Below are 12,100 nucleotides of genomic sequence, written 5' to 3' on the forward strand. Positions count from 1 at the left end.
GCGCGGCTAATTAAAGCTGCCATGGCCGCGAGCCTGCCGGGATAATGTTCTATTATTATAGTCATTTGTTTCAATTAACCGCTCTGTGATTTTACAATAGCAACTGTGAACCTGCGTGGAGTGAGCCATCACTCCCAACAAGATGTCTTCAATCAGCGGCAGCGGGCGAGAGAGATCGCGACGCTTACCCATCATGCCTTGTGCTTCGGGTTACACTGGGCATCAGAACCACTTACAATATGCTTCTGCGGTGAAATGCATTAAAAAAAATGCATTGGTGTTGGTCACACGGCGATTGCTAGTGAATTTCACAAATAAAACATGACATTTTTTTAATATTTTAAGTTTACTGGACACATGATCTTTGGCATTAACAACTATATATAACAATAATACGGTCCTACGGAGAAATGCAATGCATAGAAACCATTTTCACACAGAGATTGCTTGTGAATTTTACAAATTAAGCATGACATTTTTTTAATATTTTAAGTTTGACTGGATGCATGACCTTTACAGTACATATAACAATAATATGGTCCTACGGTGAAATGCAATGCATAGAAACTATTTTCACACAGAGATTGCTTGTGAATTTTACAAATTAAGCATGACATTTTTTTTATATTTTAAGTTTGACTGGATGCACGATCTTTACATATAACAATAATACGGTCCTACGGTGAAATGCAATGCATAGAAACTATTTTCACACAGAGATTGCAAGTGAATTTCACAAATAAAACATGACATTTTTTTTTATATTTTAAGTTTACTGGACACATGATCTTTGGCATTAACAACTATATATAACAATAATACGGTCCTACGGAGAAATGCAATGCATAGAAACCATTTTCACACAGAGATTGCTAGTGAATTTTACAAATTAGCATGACATTTTTTTAATATTTTAAGTTTGACTAGATGCACGATCTTTACATATAACAATAATACAGTCCTACGGTGAAATGCAATGCATAGAAACTATTTTCACACAGAGATTGCAAGTGAATTTCACAAATTAAACATGACATTTTTACTGGACACATGATTTTTGCAATTAACAACTATATATAACATTAATACGGTCCTACGGTGAAATGCAATGCATAAAAAAATGGTGTAGAAACCATTTTCACACAGAGATTTCTAGTGAATTTCACAAATTAAACATGACTTTTTTTTATATTTTAAGTTTACTGGACGTATGATCTCTGGCATTAACAACATACAAAAATAATACGATCCTACAGTGAAATGCAATGCATTAAAAAAATGGTGTAGAAACCATTTTCAAACAGAGATTTCTAGTGAATTTCACGAACTAAACATGACATTTTTTTAATATTTTAAGTTTACTGGACATATGATCTCTGGCATTAACAACATATAAAAATAATACGGTCTTACAGTGAAATGCAATGCGTTTAAAAAATGGTGTAGAAACCATTTCCACACAGAGGTTTTTAGTGAATTGCGCAAATAAAAACGTGAAATTCACAAATATTTTAAGTTTTATCTTTGGCGTTAACAACTAAGCGTCTATTTCGGTTAGTTGCATTTTGCACTTTTTTTCTCTCTAGCTGTCGGACTTGTTTTACTCTGTGCACCGGAATCACTTACAATACGGTCCCAGCGTGAAATGCATTAACAAAAATAATAAGTAGAAATCATTTTTACTCAGAGATAGCTAGGGAAGTTCACAAATAAAACCGTGAAATTGTACAATATTATAAGTTTGATCGGACGCTTGATGCACGAGTGTTAGTTGCAATTTGCACTTTTCCACTAGCTGTCTGAACGGAGAACAGACCTGTGACCCATTTTAGGGTGGTGACCCACTAGTTGAGCACCAGTGGCCTAGATTCACTCTCATCGGCTGTGTTGCGATATTTACTATTTTTGCATAATCTAATATAGTCCGATATGAGTCGGAAACGTCACTGCAAGTATTGCTTAGGATTTATTTGTTGCATTAGGAATGGAGGGTCAAGTTGAGCACATTGCATTGTGGGATACAGTGTACAGTGTGCTTTTGTTGTGTACTGTAAATTAAGTAGGCCATCCGCATGCAAACTGCAGATGTGTCTATTCTGAACACAGAAACTGGATTATTATGTGGCCTGAACAACTGACACATAAAGCAACAGGTAAAAATCGACAAATTATTTATTTGAGTAATTCAACTTAAAAGGTGAAACTAAAATATTATATAGACTCATGTGAGATTTCAACCTTTATTTGTTATAATTGTGATGATTATAGCTTATGAAAACCTCAAATTAAAAATTATATATTGTGAAAATGTTTCTATCTGTAAGACATAATCATCAAAATTATCTCACTCAGTCAATATAATATATTAGTTTCACATTTTAAGTTGAATTACTGAAATAAATGAACTTTTGCATGATTATTCTGGAGTTATTTAAGCAGTTATACTTTCAATGCATGATAACTTTCTGGATCCTATTACATTTTCTGTCAATCATAAAAAGACACGTCGCATCCAGAAGCAGATCGTATACATTAGATGAACGGTAGAGTATGCATACTTGATGAATATCAGTTATTGATATGATCTCGCATTCATTACAAGCATCTCTTCGGCTGGTTTGGGTGTTGACCAATTGCAGGAGGATTCGCAGACAATAGCATTCAGATATCACACACACTCAATGCGAAGCTCATAATTGGATGGCGGTTGTTATTTCAGAGAACTGAACACACAACAGAGGAACAGGAAATGATGTTTCCTAACAGAGAGTCTCTGCTGAATGAACAGAACGAGTGTTTTAAATGCTTTCCGTTGCAAAAATCAGTTTTCCAGTGACATTAGATATTAAGTTGTTGCTACCGGAGAAAGTGAAAAACAAATAGTGGTTAAATTCACTAAAGTGGTGAGAAAACCCATGAAATAATAATACTCAGACAAGAAAGCATATGTTTCGTATCATATTTTACGCCTATGCCTATTTTAAAAAACAGCAAGCAAAAATGTTCAATTTATTCATATGGACAAAAAGTAAGATCAATAATGTAAATAAATGAGGTTTTTATAACAGTATAGTAGATGCACTTAATATCTGCCTATTTAAATGCTTAGTTTTAAAACATATAATGCAACATTGATGATTGAGAGATGAACAAATAAAAATGATGATCATATTTTGATATTCATGATTTTTAGAAAAAGCGAAGAAGTTGCTTCAGTCCAGTTATTCTCACGATAACTTGATACGAATCAGTGCAGATTTCAGATCATAAAGACAGAGCTGAAGGATGTCTGTATAATTAAACTAAAAGACTTTTACTCACTAAAACAGTGTAAACTGTCACTCAGATACAGAAGGACTGGAGGAGATTGAGTTTTGCAGTAGAAATTCATATGCAATGTACTGTAAATCATTGGTGTCTATGAACATGAGATCTCAGTCTGAGCCGTAACCAGACACCATCCCCCATCAAGGTTTATACTATTTAGCAATTAGCATACAGTACCTATGGCAACCACTAACCTTTGTGAGACTGTTTCATGATGTTTGTACAGCCATCCAGCCTGCTTTATATAGCCTGAACACATGACTATTAGAGACAGCAGGGCAGGTTTTCTCTTTCACTCTCCCATATTGATCAATCTCTCTCTCGCTCTCTCTCAAAACGCTGTCTCTCTGCAAACAGACAGCATTGCAAACAAATATTCAATATGTCATCTAAATGTGCAAGTAAGCAGCCAGCACACAATATATTGTTTGTTTAACAATTCACGCCGACTGCTTTGTCTAAATTGACAGTAAAGAGAGAAGTCGTTTGCTGAAGGTGCTCGTCTTTATTCTTTTGATTATAACCGTGACTCCAAATAAATTGAAAGCAAATGTGGTTTGGGATAACAGGGCCGGCCACGCTCACAAAACACTCGCTCGTTTGCTGATTTCGTTCGCTTAGAATTGCTTATTTTAATGTGAAATGTGAGAGCTATGGCTTTAGAAAATAATAAAAGTCTCATGTTAATCTAATTGAAACGGTACTTTGTTTAAAGGACAGTAAATATTGATGAAAACATGCATGTTTTTTTTTTATATATATCCTTTCAGATTTGTTACTGTAATAAAGTTGAACATTAGTTAATGCATGAACTAACAATGAGCAGTACATGTGATAGTATCTTTGCTGACGTTAGTGTAATAAAAACACAACTGTTGACTATCAAACACTGATCAGGGCCATTAAATAATCTTTACCGATACTAGTCAATGAATTAGTTGAAATTAAAGGGATTGTTCACTTTGAAATGAATTTTTGGTATGTTTTATCTTACCTCAAGGGCATCCAAGAGGCGTCTTTGTTTTTGTATTAGTTTCAATTTTATATATTTTTAGGTCAAACCGTTCTTGTCTGTCAGTCACATAATGGAGGTCTATGGTCACCACCTCAAAGAGCACGCACAGAGAAGTCCAAATTAAACATGATTTAATGACTCGTAAATGTAAGTACATATTGATGGCCTAAGACACGAAACGAGCGGTTTGTGTGAGAAAACGAACAGTATTTATATCGTTTTTACCTCTTGTAACCACAGCCACGTCCAAGTGATCTGAGGGCGCGGGCGCTTCGGTCTGTGCAAGCGCCGGAAAGCGCCAGAAGTGATCTATGTATTGAAGCATTTATGAGTGAGTCATTGAATCATTCATTCAAGAGATTTGTTCACAACACTGATTCATCTAATGACACAAGTGAAGTATTTATGTGTGAGTCATTGTATTATTCGTTCAAGAGATTTGTTCAAAAACACTGATTCATCCAGTAACAAGTGATATATGAATGAGTCATTAAATCATTCATTCAAGAGATTCGTTCAAAAACACTGATTCATCCAGCAAAGACACAAGTGAAGTATTTATGAGTGAGTCATTGAATCTTTCATTCAATAGATTCTTTCAAAAAATGCTGATTCATCCAGTGATGACACAAGTGAAGTATTCATGAGTGAGTCATTGAATCATTCATTCAAGTGATTCGTTCAAAAAACGCTGATTCATCCAGTAATAACACAAGTGAAGTATTTATGAGTGAGTCATTGAATCATTCATTCAAGAGATTCGTTCAAAAAACGCTGATTCATCCAGTAATGAAACAAGTGAAGTATTTATGAGCGAGTCATTGAATCATTCATTCAAGAGATTCGTTCAAAAAACGCTGATTCATCCAGTAATGAAATAAGTGAAGTATTTATGAGCGAGTCATTGAATCATTCATTTAAGAGATTCATTTAAAAAAATGCTGATTCATCCAGTAATGACACAAGTGATGTATTAATGAGTGAGTCATTGAATCATTCATTCAAGAGATTCATTCAAAAAAAAAAAAACGCTGATTCATCCAGTAATGAAACAAGTGAAGTATTTATGAGCGAGTCATTGAATCTTTCATTCAAGAGATTCGTTCAAAAAGCACCGATTAATCCAGTCATGAAACAAGTGAAGAATTTATGAGTGAGTCATTGAATCATTCACTCAATCTCATAGTAATTAAACATTTTAATTAGACTGCAGCAATTAGCATTTTGTCAGAACCTCTAGTAATTACATGTTAATTTGTTTAGTTGTCTGGGAGAACGTTTGAAGCAAAATAAATAAATAAAAATAGCAATTTAGACAGGATTGTGCATCTCTAATCTCTGCAAATGGTTATTTTGTTGAGCTTTCCTAAGAATTTCATCTGGTTGTGTATTTGGCAGGTCCCTAAACAGAACGAGAGATAAAACACAGTTAATCGTGTGCATTTTTTTCATTTTAATATATATTTATATTTTTCCTCAACAAGAAATGGGCCAGTAATTCGAGTCAACGCTATTGAAATGATATTCAGAATTTCAAACGGGACGAGGGCGCTGCAATGATGCTTTGGAAACAAATACCATAAATTATTCAGTGAGCGAGAGAGAGAGAATAGACTATGATAGATTGGTGGTTTTCGCGGCTGACTGCGGAGTCGTCCCGGTACCTTTTGTCCCAACAAAGGTTCCAATCACAGAATTGGGCCGTAATATGAAAATTCGCTCAGTGAGCCCATTGGCTTCTCTCTCTCTCTCTCTCTCTTGTCTTTTGTGTGTTGTGCGCCCAGATTAAAGAAGAGGGTGATGCTCTTGGCCGGCAGCGGTTGCTATGGAAATGGGGTTGCCGTCGCTATGATAGGCCATTCATGTTTGATTAATTGGTTTTTCAATGCTTCTTGGTTTGTGAAAGCCCTTAAAGAGCAACTCCATGGAAAATGGCAAATTAATGGATTCTCTCTCTCTCTCTCGCCAACATTAAAGCTATTTCGCTGCATTTGAAAATTGAACTAATGGTGTTTCTGAAATTTGATTTGAGGTTGGAGGTTGTGTTTGCGCTGCTTCTGGAGGGCTGTTGAGTTTTCCACGTCTGAAACGTCTAAATGAGGAAAGCCTTTGTTTCAGGTCTGCTTTTGTACCGACACATAGTTGGATGTCCTGGATATTCCAGGCTGATTCAACCGAGCCGCTCGCATTTTTCTTGCTCTTTCATTTTAAATTTCATCTATTAGCAAGTCTTGAGAGGTTAATTAGCACTATTACAAGCTCTCGCTAAGATCTCAGCCGTTACGGTAATGTTTACTCTGCCCAGACCTTTCTGACTTCATGAATCATTTTTAAAAGCACACAGTTGATGTTTAATTCAGCTCAACTCGTGAATGTTTCATGGAGCTAATAAATGCAAGTTCATCAACTTTCTCTATTTGGCTTTCTTTTTGATTTGCGGCTGGCTAAGTATTCCTATTTATGTGTAAATTAACACATCCGTTCGCAGTCCTGCCGTCGACATCCGCTCGCATCTCCTGATGAGATGCCTTTTGAAGAGCAGCCACGGAAATGAAACACGGTGAAATATTAAAATGCGAGAGCTCAGTTTTGATTCGAGGGAAATTAGAACCGGTGCGTTTTTAGCAAATTAACTAACTTAATTTAGCAATGCCTGCTTTGAAAAAAAGGGGATTTGCATGTACTAATGTATGTAAAATCAAGAGTTGCATCATTGCGCTGCATTTCAGCATCTTATTAAACACAATCAGGTTTAACCTAATGTCGCAGGATGGAGGATTGCACCATTTCGACCACAATTCGCACAATATGCATTGCTATGTGTATGCTGATTTACTCAATTGTTAATGCATATATGATTTATGTCTTATGTGGTGAATTCTTGCTGTTGTTTTTAAGTGTCAAGTCATTAATGTGGTTGCTTTGGGATTCTTCCGGGTTGAGCGCCAATGGCGTTGTGGCTTTCTGAAGTAGCTTTGAAATTCATGCTGAGAGAAGTGCGGTTGATGACTTACAGTAAATGATGCTTATCTATCTAGATCACTCTCTAATCTGTTTATGATACAAGTCAGGCTGAAACTATAAAGGACACTTTCAAAACCCCAGGGTTCAGTTGCATTGCAATTTTTTTTTCATAGCGTCATGTCATACATCCATGGCCTCCTTAAATTAGGTCAACGCATTGATAAGAGCTTTGTTTTGTAGTTATAATAGAATTAAAGGAGTAGTTCACTTTTAAAAAAAAACTTTTGCTGATAATTTACTCACCCCCATGCCATCCTGTCTTCAGTCGAAAAGAAATTATGGTTTTTGAGGATTTTTCTCCATATAATGGACTTCAAGATCCAAAAGACAGTTTCAGTGCAAACTTCAAACTGTTCAAAGGGCTTTAAACGATTCCAGACGATGAATAAGGGTCTTATCAAGCGAAACGATCGCTCATTTAATAAATAAATAACAAAGTTTAAGTTTTATAAGCTCAAATGGTCGCCTTGCTCTGTTCTGTGATGAGCGTTCGTGACTCTCCTGTTCAAACTCATTCATCAAAATGAACAAATCTTTTCCAGAGTCATCTCGTTCATTTCGTTCGTTGAATGAATGACACGAAAAAAGATTCGGTCATTTTGATGAACGAGTTTGAACAGGAGAGTCACGAACGCTCATCACAGAACAGAGCAAGGTGACCATTAGAGCTTATAAAACTTAAACTTTGTTATTTATTTTTTAAATGAGCGATCGTTTCGCTTGATAAGATTATTCATCGTCTGGAATCGCTTAAAGCCATTTGAACAGTTTGCACTGAAACTGTCTTTTAAACCTTGAACCGTTTGGTTCCCATTGAAGTCCATTATATGGAGAAAAATGCTGTAATGTTTTCATCAAAAACATTAATTTCTTTTCGACTGAAGAAAGAAAGACATGGACATCTTGGATGACATGGGGGTGAGTAAATTATCAGCAAAAGTTTTTTTTTAAAAGTGAACTACTCCTTTAAGTTAGCTTCACCTCAACTAGCCACCAATAATCAGACGTCTGCTGCAAAGGGTGAGGGAAGAAGCGAGTATCTTTTGAAAGGGTCTCTGTAGATGCGGCGAAACAGCCTCAATTGGTTATTTCTTTTCAAAATTACTCGTAGTAAAGTCTGGTCTTCTTCTCTCACCCTAGATGCCGGCGTTTGCGGGGCAAGCGGGCAGTTATTACCCCCGTGCCCACCACAGCCCCATGCTAAACAGATCTGCCCGGATACTGCCCCACCCCATGAGCGCCCTGTCCCAGCTCAGCTCTCAGATTGGCCAAGGCTCCTTTACACACGGTTCCCCGTCGTCGTCAGGAAGTCAGTCAGCCACGCCCTCCCCCTCAAGCTCCGCCCAGGAAGAGGAAGCGAAGTACCACTCAAAGGTACATTTCCTCCAGAGATCTGGCGTTTCACAGAGCGAGCGGCGTCATTTATTTGCATTATGGCTTGCATTATGTGTTGTTTGCTTAAAATGAGCAATATTGACTTATAATATATTAAAAAATGACTAATAACTGACAATAATGCATGCTGTAAAATTATCGCATTCGCTTTTTGTAAAGCATTAGTGACTTGTAGTCAATGATTGTAAGATTTAAGTTAGAAATTGGGGCTGTCAAACGATTAATCGCGATTAATCGCATCCAAAATAAAAGTTTCTGTTTACATAATATATGTGGGTGCACTGTGTATAATTATTTTGTATATATAAATACACACACATGCATGTATATTTAAGAAAAAAAAATATGTATATATAAAATATTGATATTTATATAGAATATAAAATATATATAGAAATCTATATATGAAAATATTTCTTAAATATATACAAGCATGTGTGTGTATTTATATATATATAAAATAAGTATACACAGTGCACCCACATATATTATGTAAACACAAACTTTTATTTTGGATGCGATTATCGCCCCATTAGAAATTAATACTTTTATTGTGCATAAACATTCAGTTGCTCAAAAGTGACTGTAAACAATGTTACAGAATAAAAAAATGCTGTTCTTTTGAACTTTCTATTCATCAAAAATTAAATAAATCAGGGTTTTCCACAAAAATATAAAGATTGAGAATAGTCAGATCATCATATTAGAGTGATTTCTGAAGGATCATGTGACACTGAAGACTGAAAATGACACTTTACTGTACATTCACATAGAAAACAGATGTTTTTAATTCTAATAATATCTGTATTTTTGATCAAATATACGCAGCCTTGGTGAGCAGAAGAGACTTCAAAAACACGAAGTGTTGCACGGCCAAAACAAAAACAAAAAAAAAACAGATTATCATAATTATATTTTCTGGCTACAGAATCATAAATCATCAGTGAATGACCTCAGAGGTCATGGCAGGTCTGAAAGGTTTATATATGTCGAAAATAATTAATGTGATTTTTATTTCCGGAGCCATCTGTTGCGCGTTATAAAGGAGCATAAACGCCAGACGAGAGCTTTGAGAATTATTTCCTCTCTTTATTTAAAAGCAACTTCAGTGTGAATGTTTTCTGTGCGTCTCAATAGTGTTTACAAATCTCTGCATTTTAACTTCACATCTTGACGTCTTTTGTTCACTGTGATTTGCTGGCAAAAACATGTTTCTCTCTCTCTCTCTCTTCCTCTCTCTCTCTCTCTCTCTCTCTATCCTTCTTTTCATTTTCATTGTCCCAGAAAACCAATTACTCCTGCTTGTCCGTCATCCTCTCCTTTTATTGAAAGTGTCAGTTTGAATTTAATTTGAATGTTGCATGTAATGCGCAGGCAGCTCGAAATCCCTCATTATCGCAACGCTGCATGCTTAATTGGATTGGAGAATACAAAGAGTGAATTAACTTACATGATGTTTAAATGACATTGTTCTTCAGCAAGCTTACGGAAGAGTCCGGCCTAAGTCCGGTGCAATTATACCTGGTCCGAGTCGATCTAAAGCCAGTCAACATAAGTCAGAAGTCTTTCAGTCAGCTGGTATTGTTGGTTCAATCCTGGTGGATTTTAATAAAAATGCCGTCTGGACAAAGGGAACAATTAGCACGTTTCATTCCCAGTGGTATTTGGAAGTGCTCGTGCTCCTCGACACACACAAACACACACGCTAATGCATTTAAACTCTGTGACGCTCACACAAACACATTCATCCTGCGTTTCATTTTCCCCTGGAATGTGCCGTGCGCTTATGGAGGGCACGTGTGTGTGTGTATGGCTCATGTGTGTTTGTTTACACTTAATCAAATTAAATGTATATAAATCTGAAGCATTTAAAGGCCAGATTCCAATCTATTCCCAGAATGCATTACCTGGCGTGGGCGTGTGTGTGTGTGTAATTGACATATGCTGTGTATATTCATGCACGTGCGAATGTGTGTGTTTTTGCACATTAATTGGATCCAGGAGTCTTTAGTTTGGAAGTATGCAGCTGTGCACGTATAGGCGACATGCACATGCATACACATTTGAATGTGGACTATATGCAAAACCACATTCACAACCATGCACATATTACTAGTGTGTAAAAAACTCTTTATCGAGTTACCCTGACGCACGCAAACTCGTTTTCATTTACTAGAGCAGCGTTGACAAACTTCATAAACAATCTTCTCCACAATAAGACGATGTAAGTATGAGGAGCCAGTGCACTGCACTACATACTCAACATGCTCACTATCCAAAAAAACATTGGACTGACAACATGTTTGGACTTGATTCAAATCAAATCCTCACTCTGCGTTTCCGACAGTTCGGAGAGAGACATATGCTCTAGTCAAATCACATATGAATATTTTTGGTATGAGATTTTATTAATTTATATTGAAAACATAGTTTTGGACATGAAATTGTTTATTTTCTGTGTTGATGTATTCACTTTTTTCATTTTATTTTTAAAAGTCTATATATATATATATATATATATATATATATAATTTTGAATAATTTAGTATTAATATATAACATTATATATTGACATGAATATATTATTATTAAGTAATATATATATATATATATATATATATATATATATATATATATATTAAAGACTACTTCTATAGTGTTTACTTTTTAATATTTTCTTTCATTTTTTTCATTTTATTTTTCAAAGTCTATCTATAATTTTGAATAGTTTAATATTAATATATAATATTATTGACATGAATATAATATTAAGTAATATATTAATATGTAATATTATCTATTAACATATTCATATATTATTATTAAATAATATATTAATATATAATATTATATATTAACATATTCATATATTATTATTAAGCAATATATAATAATAATAATATATAAGAATAGTCTTTAATATTTACTTTTTTAATATATATATATATATATATATATATTTATTAAAGACTACTTCTATTGTAATATAAAAGTCTAGTCTTTAGTGTTTACTTTTTAATATTTTCTTTCACTTTTTTCATTTATTTTTCAAAGTCTATATATCTAATTTTGAATAGTTTAATATTGATATATACAATTATATATTGACATGAATATATTATTAAGTAATATATTAATATGTAATATTATATATTAACATATTCATATATTAATATTAAGTAATATATTAATATATTCGTATATGTAATAATATATTAGTAGTTTTTAATATTTTTCATAATTTTAAAACACTTTTTTTTTAACTAATTTTATATTTAATTATATCTAAGATTGAATAATAAAACTTTATAGTTTTTATATATATGATATGTATGTATG

At 34.3% G+C, this 12,100-nt stretch overlaps 1 protein-coding gene across 1 annotated transcript in view; it reads left to right on the forward strand.

The window, feature by feature from the left end:
* The window catches only part of tox2 (TOX high mobility group box family member 2), a 141,484-nt gene that overhangs the window by 98,224 nt on the left and 31,160 nt on the right, over window positions 1–12,100 (forward strand). Inside the window, 1 exon segment of the mRNA XM_089134493.1 lies at window positions 8,507–8,740. Coding sequence (XP_088990619.1) covers window positions 8,507–8,740 — 234 coding nt within the window.

The sequence above is a fragment of the Pimephales promelas genome, chromosome 8 (genome assembly GCF_988280905.1).
Source record: "Pimephales promelas chromosome 8, fPimPro1.hap1.1, whole genome shotgun sequence".
NCBI lineage: Eukaryota > Metazoa > Chordata > Actinopteri > Cypriniformes > Leuciscidae > Pimephales > Pimephales promelas.